Below are 18479 nucleotides of genomic sequence, written 5' to 3'. Positions count from 1 at the left end.
ATTAACCTATTCAATAAATGATCTATCGAAAAACTGGGATCTTTACAAAGCTTTTCATTAGAAGAGTTTAATTATTGGCTTACTAACTTCAGCTGATTGGACCGTTGAACTGTTTAACCTCTGTTACTAAGGGGGATTTATTGATTTTTAATATGAACCAGTATTGAGTCTTTGAATTACTCACACTCTTTATAACTTTCAAGTAACACTTTATAAAAAATGGAAATTCAATATATTTTATTTGAATTTACAGTGTAATACTACAAATACTTAAGGGCATGTACACTGCAATAAGGGGGTAAAAAGTCAGGTTTTTACAGGAAACAGAGATAATTTTACTGTAAGTAAATTGAAGCACTAAGTACTAAGTTTAGTCTTGCTAGGCAAGATCAATCCACTCCATAATTTGGCCTAAAAAGTGTATTTACAATGTGAGATGGGGAAGTATTACCATGAAATTATGCAGAACGTTTATCATTGTGGTCACAGTCACTGGTTTGGAGGAGAGTACCTTGTAAGAGTACATATTGCTTCCACTGAAGGTGTGGCTGACCTGTTTGAGCTATTTGATTGCTCACATGTGTATCTCTTAAAATGGCAACTAAGTGCATATTTGTCACTGGTCTTCAGTAACTGTAATAGTAATGCTCACGTTCAATAATTCACAAATCAGACATATTATATATGTAAAGAAATAAAGACAAGCATAATGTGTCCCCTTTGGGAAACAAACAGGTCTAAGAATCTGATCCAGTACAGGAGGACGGTTGGTGCAGAGGTTGTGGCTGAGAGGCAGTGTGGAAGATGTACAGTACCTCCTAGTGGAGTGCCAAAACAGCATCCCACCCCCACGGCACAGCCAACAGTCAGTATATCTGTGTAACCATAAGGGTTCTACTGACACAGAAAACAGAGAGGGGGGGGGCGGGAAGGTGGAGGGGTGAGTCACAGAGTGAGGGATGAAAGGCAAGAGATGATGAGGGGTGGTGGTGGTGTTGGGGGGGGGGGGGGGGGGGGGGACAATAACAAGAAACATGAGTGTTGACAGAAAGACAGCAGAGTGAGTCGGAAAGAGGGGGAGAGAAAAAAAGATCAAGGTGGTGAGGACAAGAGGGGGACACAGAGGGAGAAATGACAGAAAAGAAAATTGGAATAAAGTGAATAAATAATGTTCACTAGAGTGTGATTAGAAAAGTTATAAAGGAGGGGAAATTACACCACGAGGATATGAAGCAGAGGAGGCGCATGCCAGTGTGAGTATACAGACTTTGAGGAAGCAATTAAGCAATCAGGAAGCAAACCAAGTGGTCACATTGTCCTTGGAGACAGATCCCTGCAACTGATTGCAGACTGAAAATTGAAGGTAGCACACATGAAATACTTCCACTGATTATTCATGACCTTGAATGATGAGCTGCTGTTTAACTTTTTAGGATAGTTTTAAAGGAATAATCTGCAATTCTTGTCTTTCTGCTGAGAGTTAACGTGCAGTGAAAAGTATTAGCCCCCTTCCTGATTTCTTACCTTTTTTTTTTGCCCATTTGTCACCCTTATGTGTTTTAGCTCATCAAACTAATTTTAATATTATACAAAGATAACCCAGGTAAATAAAAAATCCTGTTTTTAAATGATGATTTCATATTTCAAGGGGAAAAAGCTATCCAAGCACGCCTAGCAATTGTCCCCTTGGTTAAATAATGAATTAACTGTGATTACCCACATTTATGTTTTAAAAGCTGAGTTCAGAATGATATCATCATTTAAAAACTGCATTTTGTATGTACTCAAGTTATCTTCATATTCAAGTTTGTTTCATTTGCATGATCTGAAACGTCTATGCATGACAAAAATATAAAAGAAAGATAAATACTTTTTCGCAGCACTGTAGATGGAAAAATTTATGCCATATTTATATATGTATGCTAAACATAAAGCTTAAGCCAGCAGGCAGTTGAATTAGCCTAATTCAGTCTTAATGTACCTTCTAGCAAATACAGCTAATTCACAAGTTCTCATTAAATTTGTCTGAACCATATAAACGACTGACTGTGGGCTATTGTGCAGTAATTCAATTCAATTCGGTTTTATTTATTTAGCGCCAAATCACAACAAATGGGGCCTCAGGGCACTTTATATTATGAGGTAAAGATTCTCCAATAATACACAGATAAATGCGTAACAACATCAACATCGGGGATTCAAATTCAGTTATCCCAACTACATTTAAAAAATCCAATATTCACCTGACATTGGTCACTTTTGTGGTGTTTAATGGAGCCTATTATCGCTCCATATTTTTATTATTGTACTCTGCCAGAGGGGTGCCACAGTTTTGTAGCACTGTCACCTCACAGCAAACAGAAAGACTACGGGTTCGAAGCAGCTGCAACCAGCAACAACTGGGATGGGCTCCAGCTTCCCTGCAACCCTTAATTGGATAAGTGGGGAAAAAAATGGATGGATGAATGAAGTCTACTAGAGCAGATCTTCATGACTGAGAGAGCAAACTAATCCTTATTTATCTTATTTAGCTGGCCCCTCAGCTCCTAAACAAGCCTCATTAGCTCCAATCCCCCTCCCTTTAAAGCAGCTATTTTTCTGATTTGCTACCATGTACAAACAAAAGGTTTGAGGAACATCATACTGTCATATTTTCATGACAGACAAGACAGAACAGTAAGTGCCCCCTTTAAAAGCCACCTCGTGATTTAAGGAGGCATCCATACAAAACATCCATACAGGGCAATTTGATTATCTGCACAGTTGTCAGCAAAAACAAAGTGGATCTGCGCTCCATATTTGTTTTATTCTACATCCTCGGCCCTGACTGCTAATTTGTATTTCTTATCCTGACCTTTGCATCACGTCCAGTCAGAAAGAAAAGAAAAGCAGCTCTTCCGTGATTTTGCTTTCATATTTCCTAGAGTTTTAATGTGGATTGTGTCAGACTATAACCTTGTGAAAACACACTATGTTTCAGTAGCACAAAATGTATGCAAATGAAGAGCCAGCACCTTTAAAATATCCATTGCAGGTGTAGCATTGATACTGATTCTAAATATAAATGTTTGAATAGTGGTTTGGTTCACTTTCAAGTAGTGCAGCACACTGATGTGAGGCCAGTTTTAACCTCCAAATTAATTGTAACTGATGTTTCTTGATGAGGTCAAAGCCGACCGTAGACCTGAGGCCGAGCGAGCAGAGCGGGACTTGCCTCCGATCGGGGCACCGAAACAAGTGGCTACTCCTACAGCACACGCACACACCAGCAGGTCCTGGTTATGGGAGCCATTCTGGGTTAAAGGTCAAGGGTGAATGCAGAGATGAATGAGAAAGCCAAGGGGAGGGAAGGGGGGGGAGGGAAAGAGGGAGACAGGGAGGTCACTGTTAATACACATGCCAGACATAACGGTCACACTATTAATACAGTGAGACAAACACAGACGAGGCGTGAGGGGGCGAACCAAAACAAAGACACGGGAGAAACGGGGAGGGGCTGGCGTGAGCTGGATGACAGAGACAAAACACAGCCACGGGGTTCCCACTTTTTCATTAGTGTTAAAGTTCTTTCAAAAATTTCAGGGACTCAAAAGTAGCTTCATTTAAAATTCTATAATTAAGGGTTCAAGTTCAAGGACCCTGATATGAATGCTCAACACTGACCTGTTGATATTACAGTTACAGCGTTCTGCTCTCCCAATCATCGTCTATCATGGTGCTATGATAACATTTAAGAAACAAAGCAAGGTTCTCAGGGATGTTGAGATAAATGGCACTAAATTTAAAATGAGATAATTGTACATATCTAGAAATACCTGAACTTTTTCTGTTTTTCAGATTTTAAAAAATAATGAGAAAAATAGTGGGAACCCTGTAATTACAACAAAGATGTCAGCAACACCATAAGTTATTACAAAAACACTGCATTCTTCATTTAAATCAGCATGTTGACTGTGGTCAGTAAAGAGATGGGGGGGTTGTGGGTAATGTAGTCGGCTTTGGTCAGGGGCTCAGCTTACCTCATAGACTCCAGAGAAGATGGACATGAATCGACTCAACACTGCGGCGCAGATGCTGGCAATGTGGACAAAGGGACCCTGGGGGTGATGGGAGGACATTACTGACACAGATATGAGTGACGTGTAATGTTATCTACAGAGACACAGAGTGCTGTCTGTAAAAACAGAGAGTCTAAACTGGGACATATTTTATCAGAACTGATAAATCACTGTGTAATTACTGGATGTGACACTTTCCATGCTACTGTAATAAGGAAAACGAATGTGGTTCTTTGCTGAGGACTGGAGTAATTTGCCTCAGTCCCGTGAGAAGAGGGCGAGAGGAACAACATGACAGAAGATGATTTATTACCCCCTCCCAGTTGGAGAGTGAGACAGAAAAAGGACTGAAGATGTGGAACAAGATGCTGAATGAGTGGGGATAGACACAGAAGCACACAAGTAGTAAGGAGGTGAAAATATGTGTTTGCTTCAGTGCTGGATTTAATGCAATGCAAAGCAATGGGCTAGAGTCTGTAGTAATACAACCTGTTAGCTTTGCAAACAATCGCTTATTAAGCTGTTTTTTAAATATGTGTTATTATTAACATATTACCAGATTTTCCTTCTCTTTTGCAGTGAGGAAAGAATAATATTTTTCTACATCCCTGTGAATCCTTGGCATGCATAGTGGAATGTATCTAATCCTACAGTTGTGTTAGTGCTGTAGACTGATGCAGCTCCTGGGTCTGCAAGATGAAGCCAGTGCACAAGTTTCTTAAAAGTTCCCTGTTGTATAAAAGTCTGTGATAAACGGCCCTTTTTGCTCCTTAACCTCAGTAAACACCCATGACGCCTATTAGTAGATAAATCAGGTTTATGCCTTACACACTATTATCCAGCAGAACCTATGGTGAGTGCAAATATTAAGATCAGCTTTTGTGACGACAGACAGGGTGGATGTTACATTGCTGAGGTATTTGAATTATTATCATTGAGTGTATTTGAGCTGCCAAGGAGCTCTATGTCATATTTTTAAAAAACATCTGTAAGCTAAAACACTGGTAGTGAAGCAAACTGAGCAGATGAATGATGCTGGTGCTAAACCTGTCACTCTGAGGGAAATGAATAAGCTTGTTCCTGTTTTATGGTGGAGGAAATGCTGCCAGTACCAACTTGCTTTGAAATGAGGTAAAGTTAACATAGTCAGAAGTAGAGCGGTAGAGGCTGATCTACTCTAAAGAGTTTCCTCAGTCGGAAACACTGTAACACAACTGATCTTGTAATGTAACACGATAGTTTTTAAAGTAATGTTGCCTAACACGGGGGTTTACCTCTTTGCCCACAGGCATCCCACTGCCCAGGCCAGCGGTTAGGCCGATGACTTTAGCTATGAAGGCTTTAAGGGTCAGATATTCTTTTAAGACTACACCTCTCAGGATGGTTTTCAGCTCAGGGATACCAGAACCTGTATTTAAAAAACAGAGAGAGAAGTTATCATGTCAGTACTTTACAATAGACAAAATGAGAAAAAAGAAGCAAATACAGGAGGAAATATAATGAGAGAGGATAATAGAGGCTGACAGGTGATGGAGGGCTTACCGATGGCCTGCGGGGAAACCAGGTGACAGAAGAGCGAGGCGAACATGACAAGGATCATGGGATACGTAACCCAGGCGAGGTACTGGAGCAGTACATTGCCCTTAAGCTCCCCATGCACCCATTTATAGGCTGCAAGACAGAATAACAGTAGAAACAGAAAAAAACAAGAACAGGAAAAAAAGCACATTACACAAAGGAGCAGTGCAGAGAAAAACTGGAGATTTGAAATGGCAATAATCTCCATGACAGCTCTACCTTGCAGGCTCTTGGCACTAGCATAGTCCATACTCCAGCTAACTAGAGCCATAGTCAGTCCCAGAAGAACCAGGAAAATCCAGTCCTCTCCCATTTTTGTCACTATGTAGCGCCGCACACGAGCCAAACAATCTGGAACAGAGAGATAAAATCAAAGAGTCAGGGAGTCACTTAGTGAGATCATGGATGAAACAGATGCAGTAAATAAAGTAAATGTAGACTGATAAGTACAGATTAACTCAGTCAAATAGTCAACAAATGCAACATGAAAGATCACAAAGTCAAAGCAGTGTAATTATTTACACAGATAGAGGTGACACTCCTATAATATAAGAATCTCAATATTCCCTGCACTAACTCCCACTTGATACAAACTGCATATTTATTTTCCTTCTCAAAATCATTGGAATTGGCTGAAACAATGACGATGAGGATCCTGATTTGAGGGGCCCTCTAGGTCAGTTTAAAAAAACTCAGACAAAGCTGCAGTCACTCAAAATGTATTAAAGTCAAAATAGACATTACAGCAAAACCTAAAACAGCAGCAAGAAGGTCAGAGAGGAGACTCAACCTCCCTGACACCATGTCAACATAAATACACACCAACAGTTCAACTCTGTGCACATGTTCACAATACTGAGCACAACTCCTTCAAGTGCTTACTCTAAAGTCCCTCTTATGTCATAATCATCTGCATTTATAGCCTCCAAAATATAGCTACAAAATACCTTCTATACCTTAAGATTTGGGTAAATGTTTTGAGTCTTGCACCTTTAGAGATTTTCTTTTTATAACTCTGGGTAGGTTACATTTAGATACCCCATCGCAGTAGCCCTTAAGTTCAAGTGGTATTAAGTCTAAGTGCCTCGTGTAGCCTGATTAAACTACCGTGCTGCCTCATATTTTATGAGCTCATCATGTTGCATGTAAAATCATAATGTGCAAAGTAACCAGAAATTGAAACCATTAGACAAATGCAAAGCTTCACTCTTTGAAAAGTCATGTAATAAAACAACAAAGTGTGTGGAAGTGGCAAAGCAGCCAAATGTTTCCATATACATTTTCATAACCACATGCTGGTCACCTTGGCATTTGGAGTAGGGACGAGGCTTCTTGGTGGAGGAGGCATGGCTGTGATGCGACTCCAGGGTCACAGGGTGCTGATGATGATGCCGCCGGCCGTGGCCTTTGCGGCCTGTGGCTGCGGTATTGTCCCCTGCCTGTCTTCTCCATTGTCTCTCTGTCAGTAAACGGGCAGCCTCCCGTCGGGCGAAGTTTCCCAGCTGCTCCCTGTACTCTCCGTAGAGCTGTAACCAAGGGGACACACTGGCAATCACTATGAAACGAAAAGCACCCAGTCGAGAAATCATGTGTTTCTTGGGCTGCACAGAAGAGAAACAACACGCTAGAATGGAGAGGAGGGAGAGAACGAAAAACAGGCGAAATACCTCTGACAACTGAGACTTGGAAGAAGGATAAAACTGGATCTAGTGTGAAGAGTCTTGAGATAACGAGAAAGAGATGGGGAATGTGTGGCGTGTATGTAAGGGATACACACCAACCTGAATAGCCTGACAGACAGAAATAGACAAAATGGGCATAGAGATTGGAAAATCCCCGCCCTGAGCAAAGGAACGGTCTGGAAAAAAGCCAGAGGAAGATATTCGGAAAGAGAGGACATTCCACACGTTCCACTTCCGACTGCGTGTGCATTTTACACCTATGACTACACAGACACCTACACACATGCTGTCAAACACACACACATACATTCGGTCAGCTTGCACCGGACTCGTTAAAACTGTAGAAGCTGTAAAATACTGCAGATCTGGATGCAGCTATGGCGTGTGCAACTGAAACCTACAGATCACATGCATCCCACCACACAGCAAAGCAAGAAACTGAATCATACAGAGAGCTGGCTGCCACACATTTCTGTCTCATGTTCACACAGGAAAGGAGAGCGGCCACATCCAACCATGAGGCCCAACTAGGACAAAAGCTCGGCTAACTGCACATAATTATGTGCTGGTGAAATGAAAGAAAGGTGAGACAAAAATCCACATCTTCTCTAAAAGTCTTTACGTCTACAGAGCGCAAGTTCATTTTTCTCCAGTTCAAGTGCACACAAAAAACAGCCTCACATAACCAGTCCACTGCAATACATGACTCACTACAACCACATGACAACGTGACTGATATAGAAGTTTATAATTAATACATGAATATACCACATAGCAGGTGGCCAAGCAGTTACTGCTGGAGGCTTTTGAAAACCTTTGATGCCTCTAAATCGTCGAGGAGGTTATTTTAAATCTCACTAAACACCACAAACCACAAACTGTTATTCAGAACAATGCTGCACCACTAACAGCTTAATACTCCTGTCCTTCAGCCCCGTAAAACCTGAGCTAACAGCAGGAGAAACAAAGTATTGTCAGTTATTTGTTAATATGCAAAGAGCTGGTTGAATATTACCTCCTCAAAACGGGTTGCAAGAGTTTGCATCACGCGGGAAAACTTATATTTAAAGTAAGTTACATACAAGTTTTTCTGTGTGATGTGAAGATGGAAACTGATGAAAGTTTTTGCAACGGAAAACTTCTCCTGAGTTCTGCTGCGATTATTTCTTCCAAAGGTTATGTTTTTTGACAGCAACTGAAGGTACCGTCTTGTTTCTATCTGCATACACCCACTGGACACTTTATTAGACACACCTGTTCAGTGGCACAGGCAATGGGGATTTTATTTATATAATACATTTAATTCATTATATGTAAACTGAGTAGCACAAAAGATAAAAATACAAAACTCCATTTAGGTTTACAGTGCCTCAAGACAATGAAAACAGCGAAATAAAACATTAAAAAACGCGTCTTGAGTCTGTTTTTTGAATGTTGGCACAGATGTTACTGATCTCAGGTCAGCAGAAAGCTTGGAACAGGACTACAGGAACTGAAAGCACTCTCAGCTAAAGAAGCAAAACAGAGAGGTGGAGTGTGCGGAGGAGCTTTGTGAACATGTGAGATTACCATCTAAGATCAAACAGACTGTCAGTCTCTGACTTTTTGGACCAACAACAATATTTCTGTCTTGTCTCTGTTCAGTTCTAAAAAGTTTCGAGACAACCAGCAGTTGATGTCATTAATGCAGCTCATTAGCTAATAAACAGAGGTCAGATCTTCAGAGGAAACTGATAGGTACAACTGTATATCATCTGCATAAGAGTGGTAGGATATATTATGATTCGTTATGACAGTACCAACTGGGAGAATGTAAATTTTAAAGTCTGTGAAGGTTCTCAGTCATCCAGGTCATCGTAGTCAAAGGAGCTTTCAAAGAAAAGCGTCTGGACTTCTTTAAGTTGCTTGAAGACGTTTCACCTCTCATCTGAGAAGCTTCTTCAGTTCTGGCTGATTGGGACCCAAACCCAATTTCACACCTTGGCTCAGGCAATTAGAGGATCATCAGGGGGTCCTTTTGTCCCTCTGTGGGGGGAAACTCCCGCTAGGTTTAAATCTGGGACTCTCCACCATTTGACCTTAGAACTGAAGAAGCTTCTTGGATGAGAGGTGAAACGGCTTCAAAAAGGTGTCCAACCAGTACTAGCAAGGTGTATCTAATGAAGTGGCCAGCGAGTCTATAAGCACATAGGAGGATCTTTTCCTATCACTTTTTTAAATACAGAATTTAATTTAATTTCACACAAATGTCTGTCCAAGTTGTGAACAATGGAAGAACATAGTGAGGGAGATCTTTATAACAGAGAGGATGATTTTGTCGCTGAAATCTAAAGGAGGCACCTTTTTACATGAAAGTGTGGGAGAAATGCAGGACTGAAGAGGACTCAGATGGTTAGGCACTAAGATAATATATTATGAAATGTTAGATTATTGTTTATAAATTTGTTCAAATTTACTGAATAAATAATTAACAAAGAAAAAAACCCTCCATGTTTGTTGTTAGAGTTTTGTTCTGTTGTTCTGACGATGGAAACAACCTAGGTAAGGGGATTAAGTAAAAGAAATAAAACATATGACAAGAAAATAGAGCTGTGCTAAAAAGATATCGTACTGAAGAATTTTCTGCTGCAAGTAAAGATAAAACGGTCTCCACTCATGACACTGACATATCTTATTTTCCTTTCTTTGTCTACAACCTTAAAAATGAGGAATGAATCCGTCAGTGAGCTGTTTGTGATTGTTTATTGTCTGCACTACAAACGAATAAAAATGTTCTAATGTGAAAAAACATGTTTTTATTTCGGGGCAAACCAGTTTACCTTCACATTTTGCTGCTTTAAAGGCAACAAGAACTCACATACTTTTACAGTTCTTCAGTCTAGCAAAAGATCACAGAGGTCACTGCTGATTACTTTCTAATTTCACCGCCTGCAAATGTATCACACAAATAACAGTGACCTCTGTCATCTTCCGCTGTATGGAAGAACAGGGCAGGTAAACAAGCCGTATTTTCATACGTTTATTAAAAAAACAGCAAATATTTAACAATATGGTTTTACAATACAGGTTTCTTGATTTTATATGTCAAAGTACACAAATCAGTAAAATGATCAATCGGTAAAATGTTGGAAAAGAGAGCTACGAAAAGAAATAGAGATTCAAATTCAGTGCATGCATATGATCCAAAGTGAATTTTGAAGATTAGAGAAAGACAGCAGAGGGCTGTGTAATTAAGTCATGGCAGAGAAAACAGAAAAAAAGAATCAACCTCTGACGAGCTACAGCCTTCGGTCCTCATGTCTTTACCTGGTTCTCATCACCTGTCTGTTGCATGATGCTGCAGCAGCTCTGTCTCTGTTCTGTCTCCGTGTCCTGCACTGCACGCAAATTCACCACTGCACTACACATTAGCACCAAAGCCCTAATCCATCAACATCATCAAACAGCCGCTGGCACCAGACAGCATCAAAACCAGGGACAGAAACAACAGGAACCTGTGCACTGTTCATAGAGAGAGAGGAAAAAATGTGACCTCTCATGCCCTGCCTCAAGGAAAAGAGAAAAATAACTGCAGCACAGTTGATGATGTCTTTCAAGCTTCTTCTTCCTAGTGTCTATCCTTGTTGAATAGGTGTGTTGCGTATGAACACGGCTGACAGATCATGACCATTGTTTAAAAGATAATACCCAACCCACTCCCAGATTGAGCCTGGGACCCATTTAACATAGTTAGACATTTTTTATTCTACACTTTCCCTCAGTTCAAATGAGATCCAGGTTGCCTTGAAGCTGCTGATGGAGCCTCAAAATGAGCCGAGTGACCTTCAGATGTCTGATAAGATTTTTTTTTTCACTACCACACTGTGAACCTCAAACGAATTACAAATCTCATGTTGTGTAAATATAATCTTTAAAAGTAAATATCTTAACATATTCCTCTTGTTTTAAAGTAATTATTTTTAATTAACTGGAATTATTACTCAGCCAAATCCCACTTAAGTATAATTTTACTGGTCTTATCACTTTCACTAAAGAGGTTGTGTTTCTGGCAACGTTTGTATGTGTGTGTGTGTCATTCTGCCTGTAAACACGAGAGCTCGAAAAGAGTTTAATGAATTCTGATAAAACTTTGTAGGGGTGCAGAGGGGATCCATTAACATTTGGCTTACATTCACCAAAGTCTTCAAGGTCAACTTGAGGATTTATTGGTCAAAATTCTTAAAAGTGTGGTGTTTACTGTCAACATATAGAAAGTACTGTGTAAGGATTTAAAATATCATGCCACATTTGACCTCTGACCTCTCATTCAAGATCAACAGATCGATCAAAGGGATAAATCAGTGATTGCTGCTATTAATTATTTAATTAATTAATTAAGTTTTATATCATCTACATAGTGCAGTGGATGCACCTCCTTCTTCTGCTGAGTTTTATTTGTTTGCTTGCTCAAAATCTCAAAAAGTCTAAAATCTTTGTTGTTTCAATCTCTTTATCTTTGTGTTTTATGTTAGTTTGGGGTTTTTGCATTTGTCTTCATGTCACAATCAAAAACAAATTCAACAAGTGTGAAAAGTTTATTCAAAAATGTCATATTTGGGCATTTTTGGACTATTAATAAAGAGAAATTCACAATGTCACTTTGGGCTTTTAATATTTCTGTCACAAACTGAGCCGCAGCTCCTGCATTGTCAGAAAGTCACCTGACTGTGAAATGGTGAGACATAAAGACAAATAAAAGGTGAGAGCAAGCACGTCTCAGCAAGACAACAATGCCGACTGACAGCGTGAGAAAGACACTGAAAGCCGCGATTTATTAATGTCAGGTGACTTTGCTGTTTTCATCCCTCAGCCTTATGTTTACACTGTTTCGCATAACCTTGCATGTTCATTACACACCGAATCTCACAATCAATCATCATCAGTAACCACAGTTTGTCCAACTTTCACATACTTTTTGCACATTTTCTGTTGCCATTGTTTGGCTCCCAAATGTGGAATGACCTTCCCACTCCAAGTCAAGAACACAAGGACATATCCCCGCCTCTCCAAACTCCTCTTCCTCCTTTTCCCACACTTGTTTACTCTCCATGAGATTCCTGCGTAGCTCTCCTTGCTTTTTTCTCGTTAATCTCCGCGGACACACGGACGTAGCCAGGCGTTACTGTACGGTCCTGACACATCTCGTTATTAATTTCTCGCAAGAACCCGAGCTTCTACTGTTGTTCTTAATGTAAGTTTCACGGGATGAAGGAAATCGGAAAAATGTAAAACATCACTCCCTCGGGTTTGTTAAGACTAAAACCCTGTATTCAAATTACGCCGGTGAGCAGTCGCGAGCTTTTAATTTGTTCATGGATCTGTTCTGTACGAGTTGGCTCGAACAAGATATTAAATATTGTAAAATAAAAGAAGCTTCAAGTGTAAACAAAACAAACAGGTTTGCAGAGAGAAAGAGAGAGAGAGAGACATGGAGAGAGAGAGGTTCAGTCACAGTGAGAGCTGCTGATAGATGCAGAGGTTGAAGGGCAGTGTGACATTGAGAGTTAATTAAAAAATACAAGCATATTCCTGTGTCCCTTGTGAGGGAGCACTGCATATTCATAAATATCTGTGTGTGTTTGTGCAGGTTTCTCAGCGCACAGAGTCTGTGTTTGTGTCTTAAATGAACATTACGTGTGTTTGTTAAGTGTGTGTGTGTGTGTGTGTGTGTGTGTGTGTGTGTGTGTGTGTGTGTGTGTGTGTGTGTGTGTGGTGAGGCCTTACAACAATATAGCCCTGTCCTGTAGCACAAGGTTAATGATAAAACCTGACCTGCTCACTGATGGACAGATCAGCAGATTACCTCCCTTACACACACACACACACACACACACACACACACACACACACACACACACACACACACACACATCCCAGCTATCACACACACTTCCACGAGTGTCTCCATATGCATACACTAATTAGCCAGCACAATAACAATTCCATGCCTCATCCAAACACTGTTCAAGCTGTCATTTTCTAATTAAGGCAAATCGAGGCAGCCAAAAAACAAAAAAACAAACTGTGTCTTACATGCGAGACCACACTTCATGTTACCACCAAGAAATTCAGAAAAATCAAACCAGTGAGGCCATTAAATCCTATCTAAACCTGGTTCATGTTCAATAAATAAAGGCACAACATGAAATTTAAAGTCGGCGAAAAGAAAACGGAAGCTAGAATTCAATTACTTTTGCATACATGCATTTCATCTTGCAAAAGCAGTTCACTATTTAGGGAGGAAATAGTGAGCCTTACCAGAAACTGATCGATATTCAGACCTGTCTGAAAAGTATTGATGCGCTCCCTCATCTTCTCAGCTCTTCCTCCTGCTCACTGTCTTGCATGTGTCCAACACTCAGTAATGCCTTCTCTGAATATCTGTCTTACAACTGTCCTTCCCTGTCTTTGCCAGTGTGAGGGACACGTACCTGCTACCTGCTTCCATACAGTGAAAGAGTGTAGTGACTCTTAGGTGAGTGTGCGCGCACACACACACACTAAAAAGGGAAAGCAGCAGAGGTTAATACAGACACTTGAAGCTTGACAATAAATTGTCAGCAGCTCTTAATTCAGCAGGGTAGATTCCCAGTCATGCAGCCAATCTGGCAGATTCCAGCAGCAGGATCATAAATGATACCCAGCAGGCAGGATGCAAGCTCAAGGCATGAAAATAATACCTGCTGACTGAGAGAGGACCATAAATATATTAACATTGTGTATGGATAATGCTGCACTGCTCTTCAAGTGCCTTCAGCATGAATGGCATGCTTCACTAAAGCCTGGCTGAGCCCCGGTACAATGTGCCATATCATGTTTTTATTCCTCTGTTTCTGTACACAGAAGCCTTTTTTGGTGCCATTAATTAATGCTTAAGTTACATAAAAACATGATGTGAGACTTTACACACAGTAAACCTTACTGTAAAAGCACAAATTAGCTTCCTTTAATTATAAAATACAGCCTATAAAACAGTTTAATCTTCTATAAAATGTTCATTACAAACTCAAAGCGATTTCTTTGGTTTAAGTTGATGACCTCAGCTTCTGTTTTCCCAACTGTGGTACTTATGGGTCAGTCTGGTGTTCTGTTCTGACCCAGCAATTCTCACGTGGTTTATGTGCCATTTGGGGAAGAGGCAGTCTGATTTGGGAATGTTGAGTTTGACGTGGCGATTTTATGGATTTATAAACTCTATAATTGTTATTCTGGATTAGTTTGTGTTTATGTGTTTACTCCAGCAATGCACTTCACAGATTAGTTAATAGCTTACTGTGAAGACACCTCTTGACTTTGTTGCATAGGGCAGGGATAGCTCAGTAGGTAAAGTGGTCGCCCCATGATCGGAAGGTCGGCGGTTCGAATCCACTTAACGGCTACCCTGAGGTACCCCTGAGCAAGGTACCGTCCCTACACACTGCTCCCCGGGCGCCTGCTTAGTGGGCTGCCCACTGCTTCACTGAGTGAATGGGTCAAATGCAGAGAAAAACAAGTAATTTCCCCATGGGGATCAATAAAGTATCCATTATTATTATTATATGTGCTGCATGTTCTGCCACATGTGCTGTAGAAGGTGCTGATAGTATCGTAAACAATGCCTTTGGAAACACACAAAATTACCCCAAGTTATGGTTTTCTTTTCTCTTCTGTTTGGAGAAGCATACGCGTTTTTGTACACATATTGCACAGATATGAACTGTGATGCCAGTATAGCCGCGATAAGCCGTGGATATCAGTCGGCTTCTATTTTGGGGAGCTGATGATTTATGATCCCAGCAGGAAGCAGTTTGTAATGTTCTTGAGATCTGGCAAAAACAAGAAACGTCAGTCAGTTTGGAGGGCTGTCGGGTTGTATTTAACTTGAACTGTGGTAGTATAGGATCCCCTATCATCACCAGCAACTACAGTTAGCCCTGCACTTTTATTAGTAGTTATTATTTTACCTGTTTGTAAGAAATATTTCACTTCATATGTGTAGTAGAAGACAGAATCCAACCACTCTTCTTTGCACAAGCATGTCCCAAAAAAAGACAGATGAAAACAGATTTTTAATAGAGAACTAATGCACATCAGTCTGAAAAAATATTAAGCCGCTGTGAGTGTAATGGATGGCCTTCTTTTTCCTGATGTAAATATTTCAGGTATCACTCAGTATTTTGGGTATTTTATTCCTTATTAGAGAGGAAATTAGTGGAAAGAAGAGATGTGGTGGACTGACACTTTGACATAGTCTGACTGTGGCTTAAATCCTTAATCCCGCCCCCTTTGATATCAGTTTGATTCATTGTTTAACATTTATTATTTGTTTACATTTGTTCTCTTCTGGGCAGTCTAACAACTCTACATTTGTGATTTTTAAAGGGGACCTGTAATGAGGTTTTTTTTGCAGATGTTCATATATGGTTGAAGTTTCCTGTTGTCAGATCAACATATGTCCAAGCAATCACTGTGAACCAAAGGGTCAGAGTTCAAAATATTCAAAAAGCTTGGTTTCAGGGGTTATTTTCTACTCTTGTTAGGTGAGGGCTGTGTGCGGACAGGGATAGGACCCAAGGTGCAGACTCCAGAGACAGATGTGAACTCAAAACCGCTTTAATGTTAAACTCAAATATAACATAACTGGAAACAATCAAAATAAACTAACACCGGAGGACTGACAGAACACACAGCTTGGTAAACGGTAGATCGCAACACGGACACAGAGAAACACAGGGCTTAAATACACAGAAGGAGCAATCAGGGAATGAATAACAGGAGGGAAACACAGCTGGGGCAAATCAGAACTGACGAGACAAAAGGAAGCGTAAACTGAACACACTGAGATAAGACAGAGACCTTCAAAGTAAAACAGGAAACACATAACACAGACTCACATGCAGGCACTACAGAGGGAACAGAGACGTGGGACCAGGGCAGACACAAACACTGACTGAACACGGGGATATAGGAACTAAGGATACACAGAGACGCGAACTAGACAAGGGGATACAGGTGATAGGGGAGACAGAGCAACTAAAGAAGACAGAGACATAAACCATAAGACAGAACTCAAAGAAACCAAAGACTAAAAAGTATAAATAATATAATAAACTCAAATACCCTGGGTCAACGACCCAGGCATCCTAACAACTCTTGGCTATGAAGTAGAGTGGATTTCCATAAAATCCCTTAAACAAAGGAGTAAAAGGGGCTAAAACAGCTTATTTCAGACAATAGTTGAACACTGGAGCGACATCAAAGTCCGGTATGAGTTAATCAAGGCTTATTGTGACTGAATTATGCAAAGCTACCCTGAATCTGAAATTAAAAATACAAAGTTGGAAAAAAGTACAATGGGTTTCTTTTAAAACTGATATATTAATAGAAATGTATTCATTTATTAGACAGAAAGCGTTTAAGTACCAAATTCCCACGAGTCCATTTTATGGAAGTTTGTTTTTGGGTTTATCTGAAAAGCTCAAGTTATGCATCTTGAAATTCAGAGTAATTAACTCAAAGTTGTAGTAAAATTTCAACATTAAAAAAAAGAAATTTAAACAATCCAGTGGTGGCAACAAGCTTTCATATTTTCAGTCACCAGCAGTATTAAATGTTCTATTTCTTGTGATTTTGGCTCCACTCTCCATAAGCAACACAATGTTTTATGATTTTCCACTTTCACACACCCATAAAGGTACCGTTACAGATCAGAAATCTGCGTTTATGAATTTCAGAAACACAAAAAGTTACTTTTTTGTCTATTTTTCCAAGCGGTCTCTCTTGCATCTGGACTCTTTGGAGACCTTTCACCTTTCTGCCTCACTCTTCACCCTCAAACTTTCCCGTTCACCAACCCTTGTCCACGTCCATCCAACCCCCCCACCCCTGAGGTGAAACCTTACTCGTCGATAAATTTAGCAGCAGTGTGATCCAACGTTCACTGACACACTTCTCCCCAGTTCTCCCTCTGCCTCTCTCTCTGACACTGTTTGCCTCTCTTTCGGGCCATCTCTCCCAGGAGGCTTGTTGAACAGACAGATGGAAGGCTTTAACCTTTACACAAAACAATAACAAGCTATTGACACTATTTAGCAATGTGACATTTCACCTTTATGCTATGGAAGTAACATCCAACTGTTTAATTATTACATTAGAACTACCCCTGTAATTGAAAAAACGTGTCCGCATTATCGTATGAAATTTAATGGCTTAATCGTCTACATTGCAGTCATTCCAGCCCACGGGACATTTGGCAGGTGAACGTTATCCCTTTTAGTAGCCTGTAACATTTGAGACTTATGGGATCTATTTCACTGCTGTTGACATTCTCACAGATTGAGACTCGTCTCCTCACACAACCTCGCTTTTAACCTCATCCATCACATCAACTGTTACACACAACCAGATGTAAAAAGCAGGCACAAATATACACTGTGTGTGTGTGTGTGTGTGTGTGTGTGTGTGTGTGTGTGTGTGTGTGTGTGTGTGTGTGTGTGTGTGTGTGTGTGTACATCTTCACAAGCAGCGATTTGCTCTTGTCACTGTGGAAACGTCTGTCAGTGTGACAAGAGTCCACAGAGGGAGCTTCCTCTTTGGGAAAGTGAAGAGTCACCAACAGTTGTGTGATTTTAAATTAATAAACACTACTCTGCAAGGCCAGTGAGCATTAATTTTTGTGGGTGGATAATTTAAAGATCCATCACTTAAATGTCATTAAATATCACAGAAAACCAGATAAACAAAAAAGAAACTAAATTAATTCAAATCTTTTATTAGCTTTTGTCTAAAGTTGAACTTTTCTAATTATTATATTGGTATTTTTAAACTTCTCCATATTCTCTACCCTCATTGGACTGACAGTGCAAGTCTTTTGGTGTTGCCTGGGCTAAACTGTTGACTACACCTGATGAGGTGTGGATAAAGACATGCCCGAGGCCAAATTGAAGGGTGGACAGCATTTCTTTCCAGACATCCTCATGATCTCTTCACTGCCTTTTTAAAAAAGATTTTTTAGCTGAGATTATTAAGCAATTTAACAGAAAACCCATAGGTTAGTGGTTTCCACATTCACAGAAGGGTCCCTGGTTCAGTCCCAAATCCTTTTGGTTTAAGGAAATGCATTTGGCGTAAAAATCTGCCAAAT

The 18479-nt window shown here is 40.2% G+C and overlaps 1 protein-coding gene across 1 annotated transcript in view; it reads right to left on the bottom strand.

Moving 5' to 3' along the window:
- clcn1b (chloride channel, voltage-sensitive 1b) overlaps positions 1–18479 on the bottom strand; it is a 31844-nt gene that overhangs the window by 10967 nt on the left and 2398 nt on the right. Inside the window, exons 2-7 of the mRNA XM_080896391.1 lie at positions 6940–7162; positions 5856–5987; positions 5601–5729; positions 5333–5466; positions 4020–4097; positions 816–894 (exon numbers count right to left, since the gene is read on the bottom strand). Of these exons, the coding sequence (XP_080752517.1) occupies positions 816–894; positions 4020–4097; positions 5333–5466; positions 5601–5729; positions 5856–5987; positions 6940–7162 (775 nt within the window). The remainder of the gene's footprint in view (positions 1–815; positions 895–4019; positions 4098–5332; positions 5467–5600; positions 5730–5855; positions 5988–6939; positions 7163–18479) is intronic.

Source organism: Rhamphochromis sp. 'chilingali', assembly GCF_963969265.1.
Source record: "Rhamphochromis sp. 'chilingali' genome assembly, chromosome: 11".
Lineage (NCBI taxonomy): Eukaryota > Metazoa > Chordata > Actinopteri > Cichliformes > Cichlidae > Rhamphochromis > Rhamphochromis sp. 'chilingali'.
Note: the sequence above shows the minus strand (reverse complement) of the source record. Positions and strands in the feature narration are given on the sequence as shown.